Source organism: Sylvia atricapilla, chromosome 1 (assembly GCF_009819655.1).
Source record: "Sylvia atricapilla isolate bSylAtr1 chromosome 1, bSylAtr1.pri, whole genome shotgun sequence".
NCBI classification, from domain to species: Eukaryota; Metazoa; Chordata; class Aves; order Passeriformes; family Sylviidae; genus Sylvia; species Sylvia atricapilla.
Window position 1 is genome coordinate 39,130,706 of NC_089140.1, and position 27,300 is coordinate 39,158,005.

At 37.3% G+C, this 27,300-nt stretch overlaps 1 protein-coding gene across 3 annotated transcripts in view; it reads right to left on the reverse strand.

Moving 5' to 3' along the window:
• The window catches only part of TOP2B (DNA topoisomerase II beta), a 65,844-nt gene that overhangs the window by 30,388 nt on the left and 8,156 nt on the right, over positions 1–27,300 (reverse strand). For all 3 annotated transcript variants that reach the window (XM_066319927.1, XM_066319936.1, XM_066319917.1), the window contains exons 2-11: positions 17,438–17,611; positions 16,667–16,757; positions 14,681–14,744; positions 13,306–13,451; positions 12,804–12,901; positions 11,166–11,378; positions 10,913–11,086; positions 6,467–6,568; positions 6,247–6,384; positions 4,518–4,656 (exon numbers count right to left, since the gene is read on the reverse strand). In XM_066319927.1, the coding sequence (XP_066176024.1) occupies positions 4,518–4,656; positions 6,247–6,384; positions 6,467–6,568; positions 10,913–11,086; positions 11,166–11,378; positions 12,804–12,901; positions 13,306–13,451; positions 14,681–14,744; positions 16,667–16,757; positions 17,438–17,611 (1,339 nt within the window). The remainder of the gene's footprint in view (positions 1–4,517; positions 4,657–6,246; positions 6,385–6,466; positions 6,569–10,912; positions 11,087–11,165; positions 11,379–12,803; positions 12,902–13,305; positions 13,452–14,680; positions 14,745–16,666; positions 16,758–17,437; positions 17,612–27,300) is intronic.

Sequence of the window (27,300 nt, forward strand, 5' to 3'; positions counted from 1 at the left end):
AAGGGGTTCGGGCCGCCTCAGAGGTTATAGGTATGGAAGCACAACTCCTCCTGGTACCCCGACTACCAGTGCTAGGGTGGATGTTTAGAGGAAAGGTTCCCTCCACCCACCACGCCACCAGTGCTACCTGGAGCAAGTGGATTGCCCTCATTGTACAACGTGCTCAAGTTGGGAAATTAAATCGCCCTGGAATTTTGGAAGTAATTACAAACTGGCCCGAAGGTGAAAGTTTCAGTGTTGCAGATGAAGAACAAGAACCAGTGACCCGGGTTGAGGAAGCTCCGCCATACGACCAGTTGCCAGCAGAGGAAATATGTTACGCTTTATTCACCGACGGTTCCTGCCGTGTCGTAGGGATGGGTCGGAGGTGGAAGGCAGCTGTATGGAGCCCCACACGACAGGTCGTAGGGGTCGTTGAGGGAGAGGGTGGATCCAGTCAATTTGCTGAACTTAAAGCAATTCAACTGGCCCTAGATATTGCAAAGAGAGAGAAGTGGCCAAGGCTCTATCTATACACTGATTCTTGGATGGTAGCCAATGCTCTGTGGGGATGGCTGAAGAAATGGAAAGAGGCGAACTGGCAGCGTAGAGGTAAACCAATTTGGGCTGCTGAAGAGTGGAAAGATATCGCTGCCCGGTTAGAAACCCTACCTGTGAAGATTCGCCATGTAGATGCCCATGTCCCCAAGAGTAGAGCTAATGAGGAGCAGCAAAATAATCAGCGGGTAGATCAAGCTGCAAAGATAGGGGAGTTGAAGGTAGATCTTGACTGGGAGCACAAGGGAGAGTTATTTCTAGCACGATGGGCCCATGATGCCTCAGGTCACCAAGGCAGAGATGCCACCTATAAGTGGGCACGAGACCGAGGGGTGGATTTAACCATGGACAGCATTTCTCAAGTTATCAGTGACTGTGAAATATGCGCTGCCATTAAGCAAGCCAAGCGGATGAAGCCTCTCTGGTATGGAGGACGGTGGTCTAAATACAAGTATGGGGAGGCCTGGCAGATTGATTACATCACACTGCCTCAAACCCGCCAAGGCAAGCGTCATGTGCTGACCATGGTAGAAGCCACCACAGGATGGTTGGAAACCTATCCTGTGTCTCATGCTACAGCCCGCAACACCATCGTGGGCCTTGAAAAGCAGGTCCTTTGGAGGCACGGCACTCCCGAGAGAATTGAGTCAGACAATGGGACTCATTTCAAAAATAATCTTATTAAAACCTGGGCTAGGGAACATGGCATTGAATGGGTGTATCATATCCCCTACCATGCACCAGCCGCGGGTAAAGTGGAAAGGTACAATGGGCTGTTAAAACCCACCCTGAAGGCGTTGGGTGGAGGGTCCTTAAAAAACTGGGAGCAGCATTTAGCAAAAGCCACCTGGTTAGTTAACACTCGAGGTTCCACCAACCGAGCGGGTCCTGCTCAGTCCCAGCACCTTAATGTAGTAGATGGAGATAAAGTCCCAGTGGCCCATGTTAGAGGTTTGTTGGGAAAGACAGTATGGATCAACCCTGACTCGAGTACGGGCAAACCCATCCGTGGAGTTGTCTCTGCTCAAGGACCGGGTTGTACATGGTGGATAATGCAGAAAGATGGAACAATGCGATGTGTACCTCAGGGAGATCTGAATATGGGGTGAGATTGATACGTGCTGAATGTTACTACCATTGTCTGCGTGTTAGATCAGTTAGACATGAAACAGAAGGGAATGTGTACGTGTCGAAGGTCTGAGCAAGTAAGACGGACGGAAATGTGTAAGTGCTAAAGGTCTGAGTAAGTGAGATGAAAGTTTTAATTGGATGGATATATGGGATAAGGGGTGGAATGTTCTGGGTTGAGCTGCCTCCTATCCCATATATCCATCCCATATCTTGGATATGTTGTTATGTCTCGCAGCTGAATCCCGCCCTCTTGGGCAGGAGCCTGCAGTTCCTGCCTCCTTTTGGCTGCTTGGCTGCTTTTCGGCTCTTGCTTCAGCTGGCTCAGCTGCTTTTGCCTTCTTCGCTTCGCTTTGCCTCGCTCTGCTCTCCGGCTGCCCCTGCCGCCGTTTTTCTTCCCCCCACTGCTTCTGTTTGTTTTTTTTTCTCTCCTCCTTTCTTTCTCTCCCCCCCCCCCCCCCAAGGTTTGAACCAGCTCCGGACCTGACCTGACCTGACAAGTTGGAGAAGACCCGGGCCAGACAGAGACGCGTCAGCACCCTCCCCATCGACACAGTAACCCGTCCTTTCCCACTATTCGGTGTTGGGGAGTGTATTTTTGTCAATAAACCGGTTTTTCCACTTTCCTCCGAGGTATTTTCCTTCCCGAACCCAGGGCTGGGGGGCGGAAGGGGTGGTGGAGGTTTGGTTTAGGGGACTCCTTTTGGAGGTTCTTCCCTAATTTACTCCAAACCAGGACAAGATGTGTGACTTAATATAATCTAAGGCAGTTATTCACACTGGCAGTGATTACCTACCAGCAAGGTGGACTCTAAATAGCTAGAAAAACACTAGTCTCTGCTTCATTAGAATATAAAAAAGCCAATATTTTTCATAAATGAACTGCAGAAAACACATGTGAATACCATCCAGGTTCAATTTCTTCTGGAATGGATGCAATCAGTAGCAATTAATTTCACAGAAATACAGTAAGCCAGGTATTTTCCTGAGCACAGCTCTAAAGAACTCAGAGACCAAACTACATGAACTGACAGGTTCAAACAGTGCTTTTACGCTTCACCTGATTTAGTAATTAGCTGCTCCCTTACAATCCTATATTCTTAATTTTTGCTTTGATTTCAACCTTTTCTCCTCCAACAAGTCACAGAAATTAGGTATAGCTATTCAAGATCACAAGAAAGCAAGAATCATCAGGTACAGAACCTTTTCTTTGCAGAGGAGGGGGAGGAAATCTGCAGCAAGTGCATCACTCTACAGATACACCTCTCTCCTATTCTTGAGCATTAACTGGCAATAATTAAAACATTCAGGGGTACCAGGCACACAAGAAGCCTGTGGGTGCTGGACCTCAGCTTCAAATTCCCTCTTGAAGTAAAAATAAAATTGTCAGAAATCCAGTATCTTCCAGATCTTCAATATTGGTTATACCTGGCTAAGCCTCCTCAGGAGATCAGGAGATGCAGAGTTCTCTCAACATGAAACAATAATTAGGCATCAGAGAAATACCTGGATAACAGGCATTCAAGTCATGCAAATCTTTAGGCATGAGTGTTCAGCTCAAATGAATCCCTACATGCCTTCTTAGATGAGGAACTTTCAGGATGAAAAACAATGGAATATTTTATTAGTTCCCCTCTTAGAGATTCTCCCTTCCTCTCACCCTCAACCAAAAAAAAGAGTAAGAAGTGAGTTTAAAGCTTGATCTCCAAAACAAAGCTGAAAAAAAACTACCAAAAAAGTGTGCCCAAAATCATTCATTATATGAGTTAGGAGCACTTGGCTTGATATGCATGAAAATATATAATTTCTTCAAGCACACAATCTTCTTGGCAAGAAAAGTATCAGGAACATATATCTGAGTGAGGAGTGAAAATTCCACAGGCAAAATACTAGAGTAGATGTGATTATCAACTTTTGAGGCAAAATATGATATCTGAATAAATGAAAAAGTAATTAAGTACTGAAGAAAACTCAATTAAAAAAATTAATAACCAAGGAACCAAAAAGAAAGGGGAGAAAATTAAACAGAACCATCATCTCATCAAGTCATCTTTGTCTTGAACGTTGAAGCAGAAAAAACCCCAAACCATACAAACAAAAAACCCAACTAAAACCAAGCCTCTTTCTCAGTCTTACATGCTTTTACCTACTCAGCCCACTCACTTACTACACTGCAATTTCTCTACCTTTGCTTCATGTGAGGATGTATAAAAAAGCAACTAACATTAACACAGATTGGCAACATTTTGAGGTCTTTAGACGTGTGCCCCTCAAATCATTCAGCAACAACTCCCATCCCATTGCTATTGGCACAAAGACTGCCAGCTAATCCTGGTCCCTTATCAGCACTAAGGAAGCAAACCAGCAGAGATTGCCAGCTTGCCCTATATTCCCAGACAGGAACCCAATGGCATTTAAAGTCGAATGAAAAACGTCTCTTGAATCATTCCCTCAGGTCTGCACACTACGTGATTTACTTCCTATACCTTCTGACCCTACAAAGATTCTGATCTTTCTTACATGAGAAAGGTCAAGAAGACAAGTCACCTCTAAAATGGAATATTAGTTAACACCATTTAGCAGGAAACCACAATTAGAAGATACACACTCTTCCAATAGCAACCTAGACTGCCATTTTTGTTCAGTGTTATTAATTCTCCACCCTAGTGAGGACAGCATTCCTGACACCATACTCACCATCATGTTTGAATTCTAGCTCTAGAAAGTTTAGGAAACCAGAAAGATTTTTAATAAAAAACACATAAGGATGAGAAATAAAAGTAAGGTTTCAAATCAGCATGTCTGTGAAGAATTTATGAAACAGTAAAGAACTTAAAAGTAAGTGCTCTTACCAGCATCATTAGCATCGTCCAGTTTCGGAATGCCCTTGATTTTACTGTGTTTCACTGATGAACATTTTTTGTTCAGTTGAGTTTGTGCCTTAAATTTGACCCAGTTCAAAATACTCTCTATGATACCACAGTTAGAGGCCTACAAGCAACAAACCAGAATTGTGGATGAGGAAAAAAAAGCTTCAGATAGCAGATTCTTACATCTCAGTTTAAAATCATAAACATTGTTTCTGAGGTCCCCTAAATTTTAAAAAATTGCAACATATGAAAGGTCAAGGAATTAATACACACCTTACTATTTTGCACTTTTTACACATCCAACTAAAACACAACACAAAAGGAGTTTCCTTTTCCACCACTTTTATAACTGATGGAAAGAGCAAAGGAGGTCTGAGACCTAATAACAGGTTGTCTATGCTGTGTAGTTGATGTGCTGAGACATTTTAGGTACAAAGCACTTGTTTCCTGGATTTTTGACAGGAAAAAGCAGCCTTATGGGATATTTATGACCATTTAAGTTTCTTTGGAAATGACTGAAAATGGCTGAAAGACAATCAAAACTATTTGAGAATCAGCTTTCTATCAACTACTTGAGAATCTGATACCAATTTTAGAAATACATCTGCAGCAAAAATATCATATAGTACGTTTTCTAAACTAAAACTGCTTTAGGTTTTGTTTCACATCAAAAGAAAACACAGATGGACCAAAATACTGTGAGTTTTGGCTTTTAATTATCCCCCAAAATACAGCATTCATAGTTGAGACTGTGCTGCACATTTAATGCATCTGGAAATCAATGTTTACTTCCGGGAATATTAGAAACACCATAAATCAAACCTGCTGATAGTAACACAACATGTATTCATTCTTCAGATTTCATTATACAAGACTGTTGTGGGGTTTTTTCCCTCTAAATTCTACAAGAATGTCACCCATAGCACAGAATTGGAAGAATAAACCACTATACAATCAGTAAAGTTTTGATACCAGGACTATTAGCAGTGGCACTGTTCTCCTCACTTCTGGAGTTTCATTTTAGGCTACTGGCATTAAATAGGACTTAGTATAATGAATTTTGGCTAACAGAACTCTACTTTTCCTTCATTGTATGAAAATGTAGTAGAGGAAAAACCTCTGATGTATTTCTACAAATACATTCATTTGGACAGCAATTCTTAGTCCATCTTCAGAAAAAATTTTAAACTTACTGCCTGACAATAATGATCACTTGATCATTTTGAATACTACAGGCACCATTTTACATTTCCTCGATTACTGGACTAACAAGTAAATGTGAAATATGCCCTCCCTCTCTTTTCACTTCAATGAAACAGAATAGGACTGATACTAAAGAGTATGGTAAACTATATTCTCAACTTCAGAAAAATATTTTAACACAAAAAACATTCATCAAGGACCTCATTTAGATTTTAAGAGCTGAATTCATTTCACCAATGTAAACGCCAAAGTCTCCAAGAAACAAGTTGATCAGATGAATCTCGCTTTTAAATCCAGGGCAACAATCAAAACACAGTCACTGCATCCAGTTTTAAGACCAGAGAATGAACAGACTTTCCTTCATCCCACTTCCAGAGTATGCAAATGTCACTGCAGTACCATAATGAACAATAACTAATCATCTGCTACAGAACATACATACACTTGGTCCAGTTTTGTCAATTCCTGCTTCACAGATGAAAAAAAGAAAAAAAAAAACTTTACTTACTGCTTTAAAAAATTTCTCAGATAGCTGGCACTTGGACCCAAAACTTTTAGGCTGCAATGTCATGTTTTCCTTTGTCTGGGAATCAAATGATGGGTTTTCAATCAGGCAGTTAACAAAAACCCATATATGGTTCTTCACCTGTTTAAAACATAGAAACTAATTTACTCAACAAAATTCTCACATTCATCTTTTTCCAATATTTTTGCATAAAGTTACTTGCCTGAAATGGTTTGACTGAAACTCCAGCTTTATTCTTCTTTTTCACCACTTCTATCAGTTTGCCCACAACCTGATCAACCACATAATCAACATGCCTACCACCCTGAATGAGGGAAGAGAAAAAAAAAAACCAAATAATGAACAAAATAACCATTGATTTTCCTAATAGCTTTTAGCTGTATTAGCAAAATCCCTGTAGTCACACTTTGGTATAGAAATCCATGCACACAGACTTGTAGCATAAGATAGAAAACCCCATTTTTTCCAGGTCATTCAGTCTTCATTCAAGTGAGGATGACAGAAGTTAAATGATTGAGTACTCAAACACCTTCCTTTAAATTTGTAAACAAAAAAAGGCAAAATATTAATAAAATGTTAAATTCTAGTGGCTGTCATAGGAAGTTCATAACACTTTGACTAAAATCTTGTAATAAAAAGTGGAGTGATGCAGGCATATCCCACAAAATGAAAACACACCTAACTCAACTTTCCATATTTTATACAGATCACCTTTTCTTTAGATCAGTTAGCACCTTCCAAAAATACAGACTAAATACTGGCTCCTGTTCAGACCAATCTATATTAGGGCAGACAAAAGAGCACATATCTAAGTTCATCATGAAGTAACAAACAGAAAAACCCTCGCTCTTTAAAGCTGTATTTAAAACAGAATTGAGGAGAAAAAAAAGCTCTTGACAGGTATGAGGAAGTACAGGATAGATAAGAAGTAAGTAAGAGAAAACAAAACCAGGAATAAACAGCAGCCAAAAAGAGGAAAACAACTAGCAATCAAATCCCAAAAGTTAGGATTCTATATTTTAAGGCAGAATATGCATGTGGAAAGACTGAAGATGTAAAGAAATTGAAATGATGGGATGGCAGCTGTGTTGTCAGCTTCATTCAGAAAGCAGAGCTTTAAATTAAAAAAATTTAAAAAAAAAAAAGTGTAGATAAAACCAAAATGGCTAAGCTAGTAAATATTATTAGTCATAACCAAACAAGTACTTGCACTTCAAAGAAACCATCTATGGTTTCTCTCAGTTCCTAGAGTCACCTACTAAAACAGCAACACAAACCATTAGAAGCATAATACAAAATCTTTTCACATGGCATTTCTTCTCAAAAAAAAAACCAACAAAAAACCCAATCAAAAAACCCACATCCAAAACCCAAAAGCTGCCAAAATTAAAACACGACTTTTTATCCACATATGGATGACAGAGTTTCAGCAGAGGGAGAGTTCAATCAAAAGCTGATCTATCAATATCCTGCCACTTTAAAGAAAAAGAAATCCATTTCCAAACTGTAAAGAAAACCTAGTACAGGAAAATATCAAATTACACGTTTCAAAATCATTCTACACTTGAACAGCAATCTTGAAAGGCATTTATTTTACTCATCACATTACTGAAAACTTATGCTTCTGGGAACATCTCAGTATATTTTTGTATTTAAAACTTTAGCAATTTTTAAATTTTGCTCAAAGTAGCATCTGACATACCAAGGAAACCAGCAATTTACCAGTAATTCTTCTTCTTAGGAGATACTAGTTATTACAGCAGTTCCTCATTCCTGAGTCCATTCTTAAGCACGCAGCTGTGCGTGAGGGATGTTCAGAGCTCAGAGATGGGACCTTCTCAACCATCTCACCAGCAGGTGGCAAATGTACCCACTGTGGGACCAGAACAGCCTGGAACTGTCCCAGCTGTCAGAACAATTCCAAAAGACACAAAGGCAAAAATACCCTCTAGAGAGGGAATCTAGAGGGCCGCCAAAGATTACTACAACTTTTGAATTATGGGGAGAGAGAGCTAGAACTGCATAACCTTCTTTTTTCCAGAAGGTAATGATGGAATGCCTGTCTTGCAAACTTCAGAATGCAAAAGTATCTAATTAGGTGCTAACAAAAATCTTAAAAATGAAGTGTTGGCTGCCTCCTATATACCTTCTATTCTCCTCATAGCCAACAGTTTCCATCAATCTGGAGGTAAGCTACATTTAAACTCTATGGACAGATAAATGGTTTATATGGTAGAAAAACTCAGAAGCTAACTATACATTTGAAGTATTCACGTTTTTACAATTTCAATCCTATTTTCGTTTGCATTTTTAAAAATTATATTTATTTAGTGAAACTAAATCTGAAATCTAGAATAATCTTGAATTTCTCGCTGAACTGTAGTAAATTGTAACATGTTGGGATTCTCTCTCTATGCAAGTCTACCTTCTGACTGGAAATGTATGGACTGAACATTTCTGCTAAAATGATTGGTACTATTACAGTTAGCAGTGCCACCATATTAAAATTACCATTAAATTGCTATGTTAATAGCTGAGGTTTCTACTACAATTTCTACCAGAGCTACTACTTGAAACTCAGAACTTAAGAAAACCATTTTTAATCAGTTTTCAAGTCTCATTGATTATCTGTACAACTGTTAATAGCTACAAACATTATTTCAAATCATGTATCAAAGCCTGAAGTCAAATTTTGTGGTGGTCTACTATGGAAAAATTTTGATAAAATGGGGAGCTGAAAAAGGTAACAAATTTACAAAAACTAAACTAGGGAGTTGCACCTCAACATGCTGCCTGATCTCCCAAACACCCTTCAAAAAACACCACTCCAGCAACTAAAAAGAAGCTTTTTTTTTAGTTTAATTAAGTTTAGTTTTTAGCAGTTAATTACTACCCATTCTGTCTCATCAGTGGGTATCTGTTCAACAATTGCTGGTGAGGGGGTTCACTGCCTGAACATCCCACACTCACTAACACATGTAGAGCCTGGATTGAGAGAGTGGGGAAAACTAGAAATTACAACACTTACTTTTGAAGAATACACAGAATTTTTTTCTAAGCATATTCCAAAAGAATATATAATATCAATGTATGTGTAACTGCATGATGGTGAATATTGACCCAGAAAAGTAAAATTCAAAATCTCTGGAGTAAGTGTAGGCAATTTATTTTACTTAGGAGTCAGGAAGTATTCAGTTTTTTCAAACCTTTTTTTTTTTAGCCTGGTATCAAGCATAATGAAGTTTCCCAACATAGTCAGTTTTTTCATAGAAGTATTGTACACATCTTTAAGGTAATGTTATTTTTCTTCTTTATGTTTCACAAAGAGGCCTGAACTAAAACAAAGTTGTAACCCTTCAACTACCAGATTTGTCATCCCTAGTTTTGACAAAGTTTTTAATTGCAATGCACACTTAGAAAGTAAATATTCTACAAGGAAATAAACTTGCCCTGTTAGCACAGAACATTCAGCTACACTGACAGTGACTGAAAAGAAGTTACATAATAAAAACTATGTCCCACTAAATACTGGCCATACATTACCAAACACCAAGATTAACACTGACATTTCTGGGCACCTGCTAGACCAAGTGTAACCACCAGTGTTTATGAACCATTTGTGCTACCATTAGCATTTTCTTCTGACTCTTTCAACAGAGATCTGAGCAAGGAGAGGCTTAAAAGTATCTGATTACTGATTCTTATCTTTCCCATCTTTTGCAAAGCTCACAGTTAAGTTTCTCTAGAAGCAGTCTTGCCAATTACTAGGACTGCTTATTCCAGTCTTGTTAAATCTAGCTTGTTAGATCTGCTACCTCTAATAACTAGACTGTTTAGTGAGATCTAACAACCTTACTGCCTAGTTGTTAGGTCACTCATCCAGTGCAATTTGTGAAGAGAAGTGACAAAGACTTTTTTTCACCATGGTGGACCACAGATGGCTAAACCCTGTTCATGCCAAAAGGGCATAAATAAGACTTATGCTGGTTGATTTCAGGTGATTCCCTTCATGCCTGACCACCCTCAGAAGCTGAGAAGCACTGAGCTGTACTTTATTTAGTATGCTGACCACATCACTGCTTTAGCATAACTTCAAATCTTTCTTTGTTATTATATCACTGCTAGCATAGTTGCAAAGAAAACCTAGATATCCTTATGAAGATACACAAATAAAAGAAAACTAATGTCAACACTTAAGGCAAATTTTTTACATCATAAAGCAATAAATGGACAGCCATTTCTCAAGGATGCCAAAAGCCATTTTTGCCCTCCAAAACATGCTACTGGTAGTTTTAAAGGCATTTGTACACTTTTTAGCCTCATTTTCAGAATTATCTAATTACAATGTGTTAAAAAGGAAGAAATAAATTAGTTCCATTTTCTTCAATGCCATGTATGCTCACATAACACATCAGTTTCACCAATAATGATTTCTAGTGTTTTTAAAACTAGTGCTTACATAGAAATACTGCTATGAATGTATTTTGATTGCATCCAATTGCCCTGCCAGTTCCTCTCATGCAAAGGATTACATCACCTGTTTATTTATAGCAACCCAGATTCACTTTTTTATCAAACACCTGACTGGGCATAGTCTCAGCACGCATTTTATTGTTTCCCTTTTATACCATTTGGTCTAATCACCCACCTTTGTGGTAGCTATACTATTTACAAAGCTGATCTGCTGGAACCCTTTTTCACTCAGAGTGAGGCACACGTCCCACCGTTCATTCACGACTTCGTGGATGACTTTGAGCGCGACTCCAGTTTCATCCAGCTTGTCCTTGACGTAGAGATCTACGTAGCTGCGAAATCCATTCACCTACAAGTAACAGGGAACAGTCACTACTCTCTGCACCAAATGCTCAGCACACTCAAGATATATCAGGTGATGTTCTTACAGGTAGTTTCTTCCCATTCAACATGACTTTCACTCCTTTGCACGACCCAGCCAAATCATATGCTCGTCTTGTCATGAGGGCCACAATATCCTTATCAAGCTTTTCCATTTTAAATTTAGACAGATCTGGCTGGAATGTAATGCATGTGTAGTCATCACCTTCAAAATGCTTAATCTTGGGCTCAGAGGTCTTCATCATGTTGTTCATCCAAGTCTTTGGAAACAAAACATTTTAGACATTAGTTTACAACACATTATTCTCCTCCTTCATTCCCTTTTCCAGATATGATAGATTGCAACAGTTACACAATAAAAAGCTCAGGGATTTCCTTTAGAAGTTTCCTTTGGTAAAACACTACACAAAGTTAACTGGTTTACAAATGTAAGCACAAGCATAGGTGGCAGCACATTTGTGGTTTCTGTAAACATGCAAGCGTTATTACATTGATGGACATGATTCTAATGCAAATGGGGCCTCCCACAGAACTTAATAAATTAGATACAAGTGAGCTGGGATTACAGTCCTTGTTACCCATCCCTTTAACACTTCCAATCTACTACACACCTCTACAGAGAAGCTTTTTTAGTCCCTGTGCAGAGACTCAGTAGTCTCCAAGACAGAATCTTGGTGGCTGTGCAGTGTGCAAAAAAACCCCCAACCCAAGGGGTTCAGACTTGACTCATGAGTGTTGTAATATTTCCTATTTAAGAATGTGGGTGCATCTGCATGATCAAGCAGAACATCTGCTCACAGCATATATCAAAGTTCAGTTCTAATAAATTTTCACAGATTTTGAAAATACTGGAAAACACAGCATTTTAAGTCAAAAAGCATTTAGTCATTTTCAAAAAGTACACTTGAACCAATATTAATTTGCCCTTTGGCAGTCAGCATGAAATATTACATTTTTTAAGAGACAGGCATAACTGATTAAGTGTATTATTTATGTAGTTATATGACAGCAAGACCAGAAATTAACTAATTGTCCAGAAAGTAAGAGAAGAAAGCCTCCAGCTGGGAAAGACTGTAAAGCCAAGGAACTTTGGTATCTAATACTCTGCCAAAGTACTTTAAACTTGTAGAAAGACGGCCATCTCAAAGCTATATACTGTAGATATGATTACATTCAGCCCTTGGTCTGTATGCTGACAAAGAGCAGTGGGTTCTAGTGGGGGGTTTGCACTCAAGTCCATGTGGGGCTAAGTAAATTCATGGCATAAACAGGGAAAAAATCTGTTTCTTAACACTATAAAAAATTACACAGACAATTGTTTCCATGCTTGCATAGCTAAGTAGAAAAAATTTTTTTGACAAATTATACAACAGCAATTTAAAAATGTTTCAACTGAATATATTCCTTTTCACATGTTCATTAATATACTTCAGTTTTAACAGAAATTTAGGGTTTTTTAGTCACCTAATACTCCAAAGAAAGTATTACTTTACCCAAAAGGCATAACACCAATAGGAATAAGAAATACCAATGTTTACCAACTGAACTAACCTAGCCTGCAAACTCTACACATCCCTTTGAATGAGAAATTATCTATTTTGTTAAAATACTCCTGAAATATATGTGTTAGATTTTAAGTCTGCAACTACAGCAAAAAAGGAAAGAAGTTTTCAACATTTCTATACCTGCTTAAAGCTGTGTTTGTACTCTTTGCAAGCAGTTTCAACTGTAAACTTCGTACTAAATATGTTACAAAGTTTTGCACCATAGCCATTGCGTCCACCTGAAAAAAACAACATATAGTAAACTACGGTCAGTTTAAATTTAGGACAATAAACCATATCCTACTTTATCAAATTTATTTTTCCCTGCATTTCAGGAGCCAAAGTGCTTAAATACTCATATACATTACAATTAAAATACAAAAGTATGTTGTTTGTTACTCAGTAATGAGTACTGACACCGGAGATGCAAATGTAAAGTTCTCTTTAAATACTGGTATTAAAAAAGGAAAAGTAAGATATTTTCTTTAAGTCTTTTTACTCTACTAAAGAGCTATAGTAAAGGTGACTGAGCAATCACTTGTTATGAAACAGATAAGAAAGAGAAAAATTAAGAAGGGGAAGCATAGTGAAGAGGCACACAATGGCTTAACTGAATAAAATAGAGCACATTAAATAGCCTTGCCTGTAACTTTTTTCTCATCATCATCATAGTTGCTGGATGTTAGTAGCTGCCCAAAGATTAAAGCAGGTACGTATACTTTTTCTACTTTGTGTTCCACAACTGGTATCCCCTTTCCATTATTCCATATGCTGATAATATTTGATTCCCTAGAAAATAGTGAAGACATTAAGCAAATTATTGCAATCTTGAAAACAGATATCTGCATACCTGTTTAAACACAGTAAATAAAATAACTGCATAAAAATATACTAAAAGACCATATTCTTACCACATTTACTTAGAGCTCTAACAATTTTAATTACAAAAAGCTCCACTTATTTTTGCCTATTAGAAGTCTTGGAAGAAGAAGCTTAATTGTCCATACGTGACAGTATTTCATACAGCAAAAACAACCCCTAAAAATCTGTTTGAAGAGCTGTCACTGTCAACATGAACTGCAACAGGATCCTGACATATAGTGACACAATTACACTGAGGTTAGACATGTAGCTTTCAAGGTTTCATTGAAATCCATCCAGATAAGATATCATCTGTTTAAAACTGTTATTTCTGAGTTATGATAAACATTGTCACTTATTTTATGTATCCGTGCCAAAAATCCATCAATATCTGGCATCATTATTTTTTCTAGCTCTTGCAGTGGATTTTCATTTTTGAGTATTAGAGAGTTCACAAACAGGACAGGTCAGACAAATTTACACATTTACCATTTCCCTCCCACTCCATGATCAAAGTAGAAAAATCACTTCTCAGCGTATTTATCCTAAAGGTTAGGTCTGAAAACTAGCTGTCTAAATAGTTTATTATTCAGTTAAATGTCACTGAAAAGGTACTACTAAAGGAACTCAATCTATTTCAATACAGTATTTCTCACCAGAAATTATCTCTTCGAGTATTCAGTTTCAAAAAGCATGGCAATGATGTATTTGTAATATGAAGTTTCAGTGTGACATAGATGACTAATTCAAACAGACTTATTTTAATCCTAAAGGAGTCAATACAGAAGTTCAAGAGCGGCAAAATTGTGTTACAAAACCTCAAAGCTTGCATTTTAAATTTGTAAAGAACTTGGCTGGCTATAGTTATGCACTGCCAAGCTTTCAATTTACCATAAATTTTATGAACTTCTGGTTTTAAGTTTCATTCAAACATTAACAAATTGTTTAGTAAAGTAATTATTATAAATTCAGAATGGTAGCACTTACTGTTAACCACTTTTAATTCACCTCTTCATCTTAAAATACGAAGCTAATGGAAATAATTCCAAAAACATTCTGTTTTCAAGAAATGCAATTTCATTAGCAAAATCATTTGTACAAATCTAAACTGCAAGAGCACTGGCAGGAAAAGCAAATGAAAACATGCTTTTACTTACGGATCAATGGATATTTTAATACAAGTCATATTCTTGTCCCTCTGCTTATTGTCAGCAGCATTTACTATGAAACAAAGTAGCACAAATTAACACTTCATAGGCAACTATTAATCTCTTGGTCTGTAAAATTGACTTTATACATATTCCACCACCAGTTACAATAGTCCAGGTATTTTTAATCTGGTAGCTCTTTGTATATATTACGTATCTTAGCACTAGAGTCCATAAATATAGCCAAGTGTCTACAAGAAGATATTTTTCAACCTTCTTAAAATTACTGATTCTATTTCTAGCTGTTAGACTATCTCAGAAATAAATATAGAAGTGTATTTTGTGAGCTCATAGCTGTTCTTAACATACTGAGCACTTCATTCTTCTCTTGTTCTTGTTTGGATAATTTTTGCAATATGTATATGAAAAACCCTAAAAATTTATATGCATCACCAGACCAGTTTCCACACTGAAACCCACCAAAAAAGTCACACCCATTAAGGAGTGCTTTGACTGCAGCAAAAGTTCCTCTAAAGAGCCTGCAAGACTTGTAACTAACAGTCTACTCAGTTTAGGATCAAAACAAGGACAACTGGAAATTAACATTCGATCAGAATTTAATTAAACTCCACTGCCACATATACAACTCACAGGAAGCAGAAATGTGACTGTGGCCACTAAACATGAAAACATATTACTGTAATTTTCAGCATCTATCTCATCATCCATGAAACAGATGAAGGTAAAACCCCAAAACATGAAATATCTTAACAGCTGACAGGGACATCTGTATAAGATCAGATATTTCAAGGTGCTTTTGTTAAATCATAAAGTGCAGTTTCATTCAAAAGCATGCAACGCTAAAATACCCCATTTTCATGATGCTATTACACTGTCCCCTACCTCTCAAACCACACTCTCTAGAGCACTTATCAGTGCTTCATAAAGCAGCAATAAGCCATGAAGTACTCCAATAATGACAGAATACTGATCTTCCTCCTGACTGGGACAATATGGAAGTGGCCTCCCTAACATGAAAAGCCAAAAAACTTAGATCTATGAGGCAGCAGAAGGGTTTTAAAGTTTTCATTCCCATGTTGATCACATTAGGTAATAAGTTAAAAATAATAAAAAATTAAGCATTCTTTTCCATCTGGTAAAGATACAGTCCTTGTTGCTTCAAAGACAGCAAAGCTGTAAAAGTTGTGAACCTAATGAAGGACACGACAAAACTGACCTCAGTAGATCATAATTTAATTTATGAGGCAATCCTACCAATCCTTTAAAGGGAACTTCATAAAAGCTGACAAGTCAAAGATTTCATGTCAATTAGGCCAAAATATCAGTTCAGCAGACAGCACAGTATTCAGATATTCCACATCTCTACTGCTGATTACTGTGTGCCTGTCACCAACAGATTAGCATCAACCAGTAAGTCATAGTAGCTCAGAGAATTTTGACAAAATTTTCTAAAAATATTGGTTTGTGCCTCAGCCATAGTGCTTATAAATGGCAGTACACTTATTTATTTTAAAACTGTCTGAAGTCTAGAAATGATCCATGAAAACTACCAGAACTATCCCTCTGTACAGAAGGAAGTTTTAATGATTGACGAAAGGATGATGTAAGTGAACACTCAGACAACTTAGAAGTTGCATTTTTTCCAGAGGCATAATCTTCTTTCAAATGTCACCTTAAATTGTAGCCCTAATAACACTTCACAGATTAAAAGTCTTATAATAATATTGATTATAAAGGATGATCTAGTTTGGACATTCAGTAACAAATATTTACATTTCCTTAAAAGTTCAGCTGAAAACCCTTCCCTTTTAAAGTGTTCTATAGTTCTAGAATGCACTAGATTTTTATGCCCTATAGTTTAGCAGGACTCAAGTCTGGGATTTAAACTTAGATACAAGGTGATGTACTTTGAGAGCACTCGGAAAAGTTTGTATCCGATAATACTAACACAATATTATTGTTAAAAATACTTACCAAGAATTTCATCAAAGATCTTGTACAAGCCTGGAACAAAGGTAACTTCTCTGCAATTCATTCCTACATCTTCATCATAAACCCACATGGACTACATGGAAACATAATAAAATAAAAGTATTTACGGTCTTGCTATACCAGTCTATGGTTCTCTAAAATCTATTTCCTTCAGAAACTTTCCTCTTACAGTCTGATTACTGCAGCCATACAAGACAAAAGCAGAAGTCTGCAAAAGTTATAGCTGTACCCACAAAGAGTTCCATAATGAAAATCCATTTTTTTTTGCTTGGCAGGGAACTCCCAACAGTACAGACAGTGCAGTTCAAAGCAATCTACAATTTCACAAAAACAACTGAAGAAAGTGGCAGCAGGAGGCTTAAAGTCTCTGTTCTCCATCTAAACAAACAGACCAAAGCATTTTTGGAGCTAGAACAAATGTTGCTTACAAATATGCCTACCTACATAGGCACATAGGCGTATTTGTGAGCACAGATCTATACACACATAGCTGTCTGTTTGCACACACAGGTGAGGGCTTGTGTTTTCACTGGATTTCAAAACTTTTTGACTGTATCTTTTCAGAAGCACTCAATGCCTTAAAGCAAGTCTCATCCCCTTCCTACACATGCATACATAAACAAGACCACAGCTTTTAACTTTTTAATTTGGAGTACTGAGAAAAACAGAGATGCATCTATTTAATAACCAGAATAGGTATTTGCTCATTAAAACAACAAAACCCATGAAGACTGTAAATGTAGTGACACTTACCTGAGTTAAGGGTTCAACTGACCCAATGTAGGTATCCGGACGGAGGAGGATGTGCTCAAGCTGAGTCTTTTTCTGATAAACTCTCTCAACAGACAACTTCTTTGAAGTGTCATTTTTATTAATGCTTTCTGAGTCTTCCTTTTTTGAAGCATTCATCTGATTATCAAATAATGTCTAAAAAAACAAACCAAACCAACAATCAACCTCATTCAATCTGTCACTCTCAGAATATAAATAAAATCTGACAGAGATTTAAATTACAATCAAAACTTGTCATATAATTTAAATGCTAAGTTTTCGGATATATTAAGATAAAGCTATCCTTGCAACAGAGAAAGATCAACAGATTACATGACAGATCCTTAACAAATTGTTGCATATTCAAACTTCAGCACAATAAACCAAAATAAGGAAACAACAGCACAAAAGGCACACATCTCTTCAGGTTAAGTATTTATAACATCCATTTTATGCACAAGCATTTGAATCCAACCCACTGAATACTGTTCTAAATGGTAACAGCAATACTACACTTTCACATTATAGTCTGGACAATTCATTCAGCAGGACTTAAGAAACACTAAAATGCCTCTCCTACTGGCTTCTCAATGACTATAATTTACATGCTCTATTAAAGTGATCAAATCTGATACAATCCCAGAATGCTTTATGATGAAAGGAGAGACAGTATTTTCGAGAGCATATAGAGAAATGACAAGGGGGCATGGCTTCAAACTGAAAGAGTAGGTTTAGATTATGTATTAGGAAGACACTCTTTACTGTGAGGCTGGTGAGGCACTGAACAGGTTGCTCAGAGGGACTGTGGATGCCCCATCCCTGGCAGTGTTCAAGGCCAGGATGGATGGAACTTTAGGTGGAAGGCATTCCTGGCCATGGCAGAGGGGTTGGAACTTGCTGATCTTTAGTGTCCCTTCCAGCCCAGGTCATTGTATGATTGTATGAAATAAACCAAGGACTGTAAGAAGAGAGAATCACATAGGCTAATGTTGGAATTTAAACTGAATTCAAACCTAAACTGTCTGGATTTTATGAAAAATACTTTGAAGAACAGTTTAATGGTCAACTAACCCACTTTGGGATAGGGAGGGAGGTGGGATACAGTGATTTGATGCACTTTCAGCAATTTTTTTTCCTGATAGATAACTCCATGCCATTGAATGAAAAAAAAATTAAAAAAAGGTTAATCTCAGAACAACTAAATATAGACTAGCCCTATTCTGAGACAGTAAAAGTACATATACAAAGAGACTAGTAATGACATTTTACAGTATCCATTCCTATCTATATATTGGAATTCTCTTCAAAATGCCAGTAAAAATAACTTTAACTCACATGATTTATTCAGCTGTCTAGAAGACATAAAAAATTCTGTCCTCATCCACCCTGGTACCTGAAACAGCCTCCTTCTCTCAGAGGGAGTTTATAAACTCTGAAGCAGGTGTTACATGACCAGTAGAAACCATCACCAGACAAATAAGAAGGACAAAACCCACTTGCCACTCAGGCAAATTTTTTCCCTCTCATTTAGCTGTTTCCAGTATGTGCCTATATAAAGTAAATACAGGCTAAACTCCAACCCTCAATTAACCAGTCATCATGTAAATTTTGTGGCTGAAAGGAAGCGTAATGACTTCTCCTTCGATGTAGCTTTTGTTGCAGCCTCAGATAGCACTGAAAGCAAAGGGCAAGAAAGCACATAAATCCAGAGGAAATAGGAGCAAAGGATACTGAACTCACACAACTTCAGCAGAACAAAAAAGGCCAAACACCCACCTACAGCACACAATTCTCCACATATTAATCTCGTTTATCTTCTCCAGCTTCTAGTACTCAGGCTTTGATGTCTCTACTACTCCCCCCACCCAGCCCAGCCAGCACAAGAATAAAGCATTTAATTCTATTCATAACATGGGAAATTACCTTTCTCCTCCAGATTTAGAGATCACATATTTCTAGTTTATTTATGGAAATTCTAGGAAACACACTTCCAGAGCTTTGAGAGAGGCAGATTGTATGCACCAGTGATGCCAACAACCAATTATTTGGCCACGAGTAAACCTGAACATGCCAAATGAAAACAAAATTATTACCTACTCCTGTATCTGACAGCATCCAGAGAAAAGGGTGAAAGAACTCAGGGAACCTCACAATCTGGCACCAGGATTACACACAGCAGAGCTGGAACCACAACACTAGCTCTCATGACTATTCTTCTGGAGTCTATCTCATATTCTGCCAAACAGGGAAGTTGCAAAATCACGTGGGTGATTAGAGGGCTTTGGTATCCAAGTCGATTTAGCCTTCACAGTTATTTGGTTTAAACTGTGATAACGCTGTCACCATCACCCTAAAAATACTAGCTTTGAATCAACTAAGCAAGCAGAAAAGGGACAGAACTTTGCAAATAGATGCATTAAACTGATACATGGAAGAGAAGGAATAAGAATTGTTACTAAAGAAGCACTGCCAATAGTTGCAACATAATTTTTTTTCATTGAAGTAGTTCTGTGAATGATGTCCGGGCTACCAATGAGTTTCACTGTACATGTATAAATATTTTTTTATTTTATTACCATCTTTGACATCATATCTCATAGGAATTACCCTCTGCTCACTTACTGGTCCTATAGCTCTGCTAACACTGTTTTACTATGTTCACTTATTCTGAAGGGACCAGTGACTAGCAGGAAAATAATATAATACTTCTCAGATTAAAATAAGTGTTGGAAAAAATGGAAGAGAGGAGATGCAATTGATATAGAATGCAAAAGAATTAGAGGTGCACAGACCATCAAAACCTTGTTCAAACAGAACTGTTTCATTTGCTCCCACTTCTTAGGCTTTAAGAAGTTTTTACAGTCTGAGAAGCCTATAAGTGATAGGCTTATAAAGAACCAGGATAGTTCTTTAGCTGACATGTATATCAGTATTATATTCTCGGGACTGTTCTGAGACTGCTCTCCAAAATGCTTCTACTCAGCCAGTGTGTGAGGACTGGGATCTAACCACGCATCGCAACTCGGCAAACACATTAACACAAAGTGGGAACTTAAACCTTAGCCTAAAAATTTAGGCTACAATTCTCCTATGTCTGATAGCAAAAATGCTACGGGACAAGTAGAGTAAGAGTCAGAAGATTAGCAAAAGTCCATTTTATTGTGACCAAGTAACTCTAGATTGGGAAAAATTATTACAGAATAGAATATTGGGATTTCTACAAGCTATTGCCTTTAATACAGTGCTAGGAAATGCATTTCTGCTTTCCAGTGAAAGCAGAACTCCAGCTTATAGGAGTTTATACTTTCCAATTTATCAGTAATAAATGTACCAAAAACTCTATCTTCTGTTGAGATGCTGCTTTCAAATTGTTGTCACATTGATAGACAAGTGAGGTCACACCTAAACAAACTCTGCTGCCTAACAACAGTTAGCCCTGTAGAAGTGTCCCTTCCTGGGGACACTAAAGGTTTGCTGTAGGCCAGCATTCTTAAGGATCTTCTGCCACTGTACTCCCTGGGACACCTATGTACATTACTGTTTATAACACACTCACTGTACACAATAATGTGTGATTTAAGAAGGGAGACAAATACACAAAGGACCAGCATAACATATTTTCCTTCTGGTCAGTGATTTAAAAAAGGAAAAAAGCAGTCTTAAGGAACTTTATGCTATAGTTTTTATTAAGACATCAAAGCCTTAATCTTATTAATCTTATTAAGACATCACAAACTTAAACGTTCATTTCATTGTCATAAAGGACATTTTATTCATGATGTATGATTTTATTCATACAATACTTCAAGAATCATACATATTCTGCATGCAAAGTGCCCTTGTGTTATAAACATTCAGAACCTATTTAACATGCTATTGAAACACAAACATAAAACACAAAAAATATTCAGCTATACAAATGAATGTAATTATGCAGCTCTGCAAGGATCAGAAGTCCACAGAACTGCAGTTTCCCCAGGCCAAGAATTTTAGGCTGTGCTGTACCCAGAAAACCAATTCTGAATCTCTTTATCTCCACCCCAAATGGACATTTTTAGAGTTCATGTGATGCTTAGAACTCATTACAAAAAAGAGAAAATCTTCATCACCAAACACAGGATAGAGATCTATGGACACAAACATCCTCCACAGTCTGCACATTTTGTGCTCCTTAATAAAAAAAAAACAAAATAAAATTCAAGTGTTTTCAACTTCTGAATTTATATTACTTAAAATACAAATAAATGCAACAGGAAAGTCCTCCCCTGCTTTTTTTTTTTTCCCTTCAAACTGGGCAAGCACTTAACCACAGTGCTGTTTAACTGACAATCTCTGCTGTATATTTTGGAATTGTCTCAAGAATGCCTTTTGTATTCTGTCGTGTATGAAAGATCTTCATATTGTTAAAGCTCCAATAACACTTCTCAAAACAGCACCAGCTGTTGTTGCATGAGAAAACCCCTAAAGAGAATTAACCAAATGTCACAAAGGGCTTAGGTCTTCTTCACAGTAAGACTGCTTTTTGCTTGTTTGTCTACAGGTTACCCAATGTTCAAGGTCTCCTTTACAATTTTAATGTTGCAATTTTTTTATTTTTTTATATTTTTATTTTCTTTTTTTTTAGATACAGTGTGTGACTTTCCCAATGGTATTGTGACATTCAAGACTTGACAAATTCTTACCAATCTTGTGGACTTTCTAACACTCCAGACTGATAGCAAATACACACATATGGGTAAGTCAGCAAGATTACCATACTTAAGTAGTTTGGAAAGCTACAACTTACTGCACTGTTCATCCTTCTTCAAAGACATGCAGTCATACTTCATACCAGAGACCTCTGATGGTGCCTGCTTTGTACATGCTCTTAAACACAGCATAGTGACAACTGGATAGAAAAACCCCAGTTCTCAGTTGACAGCAACTGCTGCACAGGTTACAACATCACGACTATTGTGCGTGCTGTCACAGCCAGGTCTTATCATGGCAACTGCTTTCCCTGGGATGATTGCAATGTCTGCAGAGCTTCCCTTCCAAAGCTGTTGTTGCCATGAATTTATCTAGTACTGTGTGGAAGCTGCAGTCATTCCTTCCTTTGGTGATCTCCAGAGTCAGAACCCAAGTGGCTGCTGATAGACGACAGTTTGGCAACATGGCTTTTACTGTCTACCTTCAACCCGTGAACTCACATATTTCACTTTGGTATCTTCTTTCTTCACATTTTGCCTTTTTATTTTCATGTTGTGTTCTCACCCATTGACATATCTGTGTATAACAAGGCATGTATGACTTCCATATTAAGTTAGAGATTTTTATTGCCTTTTTGTAATGAAAACTGGGTCATGTCATCTTTCTTTGTGTTTTGAGCCACCGTGCTGAGTTTGGTTACTTATGCTGCAAACAGCTGTACTTAATACAGCTAAATCTTAATACACACTAGATCTAGAGAGTTTGGCAGCACCAGAGAAAAGTTATTCCTATCTAAAGACACAATAACATGTAAAGCTACAAGAAAGAAGGCAAGTTTCATCATCAGTTTCAATCCTGCCATAGCTGGAATATACAACCTTGGTTTGACTCCTTACTTTAAGTGAAGCCTTTACTCTAACTTAAGTAGATGAATTCCACACAATAGAAAGTTTAAAAATCTGAAAAATGTTTAATATTAATGTCTCTCCCCACTTACACAAACTTAGTTCTGTATTGGTCACTGTCATATTCTCCTCCACTGCAAAATATCTCCATACAACAATATCAACAAACCATTTTTCTTTTGTCTGCCTGTTCCTTCTTACCCTTATTAGGTGACAAGAAAAGGGCTCATTTTCTATATTGGCAGACAAGCACAAGGGAGCCTAGAAGAGAATATGTAGGTGAACAAGAGGTTTCCTTCCCTTTGGCTAGTCTTTTCTGCCTTAAACTCATAAAACTACTCCATATAATGAATACTTCTGATACATACTCCTGAACAGGCAAATGCAGCCCTGGGACATAACAACTTAGCAAAGTACATGCCATGTGCCCTACATTTCCTTAAATAAAGTGTAGGATAAGCACATTTAGTGGGACAAGACAGTAAATTTTGAGTGTAATTAAGCTGTAAAACCTTGGGAGGTTAATTAAGTAATGAAATCCAGGGATTACAGTTCAAAACAAATCTACCTCTTCTGAGGGAGATATGCTATACCTCCAAAAAAAGTGTATAGGTGCCATATGATAATTACTAGGGAATTCTACAGATATGCATTTGACTGTAGTGTGTCATATCAGATCCTAATGGCTTCTTCTTGCCCTAGAAAAATAGACAAGGAATAAAATTTTACCTAAACATTTTGCAATCTTTCCAAAGACAGCTCTGGCTGAGAATACCTCCCACCATGAAAACAAAACTGGAGGGAGTTTCAAAATAAACCACTCTCCTGCTGTGTTTAACAAATGGTTGGGCTCTCCTGCCAAGATGAAAACACACAAAAGTAACAGTTCCCTTTTACCACAGCAAATTTCCATAGATTGTCGCATACCATCAGTGACATGAACTAAATCTCTCTATCACATCCGTCCCAAAGCTGATCATGGAAAGGAGTTCATGGAAAATTCACCCAGAACTAGTCTCACCAGTGAGACTAATCCATTTGTCCATTTTAAATTCCTTTTTTTTTTTTTTTTTTAATCTCCTGATTCTGACATTTTGCTCTGGACTTTGAAAGCACCACATTACATAGAGTTTAGTGATGATGATCCAGTTATGGAATGACTTCAGAATGGTCAGATTTCCCTGTTATAGAAAACCAAAAGTATTAAATGCTCCCAAAAGGGCAAAATTCCTTCTTTCCTCCCTCCTCCATTCCTTATAGTGGAATCGAGCCCACCTCACAACAATCTGGTTCAGGGAGCAAACATATCCTTTCCCCATTCTTCATCAAGCAGAAAAAAAATTAGTTCTCCACCAGCTCACTTTTCTGAACAAGCTTGCTAAAGAATCAGAAAACTTAGTGGTAAGGAAGAGACCAGAAACATACAGCTAGAAGGATATGGTTTAAAAAAACTCCACTTTTCAACTGGTATTGCTAGATTGCTTAGCCCCATGATGGAATGACACTCTTGGAATTACAGAGCTTTATCTTCCTAGTAAATACCTAAACACCATAAAAGTAGCATCATTTTTATTTTAGGAACACTAATACTCAACATAGAGGCACACCAGAGTTAAATAAAAATTTAGGGATTTGCTTTCTCCATTCTTTTTGAAAAATAACACCTTTGTGCAAATATGTATGCTCCCAGTAATTACGTCTGACCAGAAATTTATGTATATTGTTTTAACTATTAATTCATTTTCAGTCATATTAAGTTAGTACAGCAACAGTTAACGCTTTGTTTGGCACAGGCTTGTACACAACCAGCAATACATTCAGATCTTGATCCTTACTATGTTCTTTAAAAGCAGGTGCCTACCATCTGCCCTTGCATGATGACAATTACATTGAATTTTATTGCTAAATTGTTCTGTGGGTCTGAAATTTTTTAGTTGTCTATCCACTGACAAGTTCTATTCCAATACTGAATTTTTTACTGCTCATGCGGTATCAAAAAGTACATCCATGGACGATCTGGTAACAGACTAATCTTCTAAGAATCAGTTATTTCCAGCTAAAATTCAGAAACAAACAAGGGAAAAAATACCCTAACATAAAAAATATAACACTAACAAATTCCTTTAATACATCTTTTATGACTGTTTTCAAACAGATTCTGGTAACAGTGGTCTTTGGAACCACTGGCTGAAGATGTTTGATGATAGAATGACCAAATCTGTTTGGTCCACTGTTTCACCAACCAGCTCACACACAAGCCCTCCACTATCCAAGAAATCATAAAATTAGAGGTTCTGAGATCTGAACTTCAGATTAGCAGTATCTGGCTGCACCTCTTTATACCTCAGTGTTTCCCACATCCCTGACCTTTTTCTAATGCTTTACTGTATCACTAGTTTGAGCACTGTGAAAGTATTCCAGACTCTCATTACATTTCCTTTTCCCAATTGCAAAGATTACTTGCCACAACCTGATAGATTTTTGTTTCTGCACAACAAAATCTTTGAAACCCATACAGGCTGTATGTCAAGTATCACATGTCAAGTAACACTGTGATATTTTCTTTCATGCTCTGGGTTCTATGGCCAGCTTGAACCCATATCACACTGTAAGGTATTTTTTCCCTGCTGACCTACCTTCATTATTAACAAACAAACTTTAGAAAAAACTTTGAGTAGGAATAAGGCAACATTCAAGACATTCATGCTGCCAGACAGCACATGGCGAGAACAAATCCAACAGGGTACTTCTTGAGCTCATGTTAACTGGCACACATGAAGATTTTATTCTACAGAGCACCCCAAACCCAGACTTTTATGGTCAGATTCAGGACTACTAATGTGACCACACCACATTAATAATAGAGGAGAGCCCAAATATCAATCAGAAGTTACTTATCCAACTGCACTCTTCAGTGGGAAGCAATCCTCTGCTGAACGAGAGAAGCAAATTCCTAAACTCACGAATGTAGCAGCTATCAGTATATGAAATCTGTTTATAATAACATATCTTTATGTTATTTGCCTGCCTACCTTGCACCGACATATTAAAACACCTTGACTGTGATACATGGGCTTTTTCATACTTTTAATACACATGGTGCCCTAAAAAGGAATGTAATGTGATCAGTAGAAAATATTGAAAGTCTGCTTTCTGGAGCCTTCCACAAAAAAGCAATAGCACCTAGGGCACAACATAAATGAAAATTAATGAGGTTTTTTTTTCCTATTAAAAAATTGTCCCAAACATTGAACAAACTCTACACATTCCCACCCCATACTACATTTGGTCCTAAACTAAAAACTACTTGTTTATAATTAGAAGCACCTATAGTAACACAGCCACATTTTCTGGTATTCTTTAGTTTAAAAATCTATTTTTTTCCTGCCATATTAAAATAAATATGCATCCAGTGTTCCTTAAAAAAAAGTTACTTGAGCTTAATTGCTCAGCTCCTACTATGCAACATCTACTCCTCCTCTGGAGACTTTACAAGCCTTGAAATGTTTTATAAGCCTCATAAATATACTACAAATTCTAGTCTCAATCCTGTAGTAAATTGCATGAGAAAGGAACAGAGGGTTGGTGTTCCAGACATTGACAGCAATTCAGAAGGAGGAAAACAGATGCATCAATAAAGTCAATAAAGCCTTAACGCCGTTCCAAAACTCCCTTCTCTTCCTCAGCCACTCATCCTCCCACAACAACATTCCTACAGAAGTCATTAGGAAAAGCCTTTCAGAACTGTTCATTAAAAGTGCTGACGATCTTGAAGTCATCAAAATTCTACCCTTTAATTTGCTATTTAAGAATTGTGTCTTGGCAGGCAGAAGAATCAACTTCTTGATAAAAGGTACCCTATAAAAGACTCATAAAATAACTTCAAATACATTTTGAGAATAATTTTAAAATTGTTTCTTAATTTCATCACCCACATACCTGGCATGTATGTTTATCTCTCAAGTGGCAAAGAAGAAAGTCTACATGGCATATTCTGAAAGACTTAACTAATAGGAAGGGCATGTTAACATGGTGTAACTTTAGCTTTGTTAACTCTCAAGGATCTGGACCATCTGCCTCAGTCTCCACCAGCAAACCAGTATGGAACTTCTCCCTCTGCCCCCAGCCAATTCCTCATGTGCTTTTACAGTCTCCTATTTGAGACTTCAAGAAAAACTCTCTTCTGGATCTACTTAATACAAAAAAAAAAAAAAAAAACGCCTCACTTCTTGCAACTGCTCACCTCCAAGC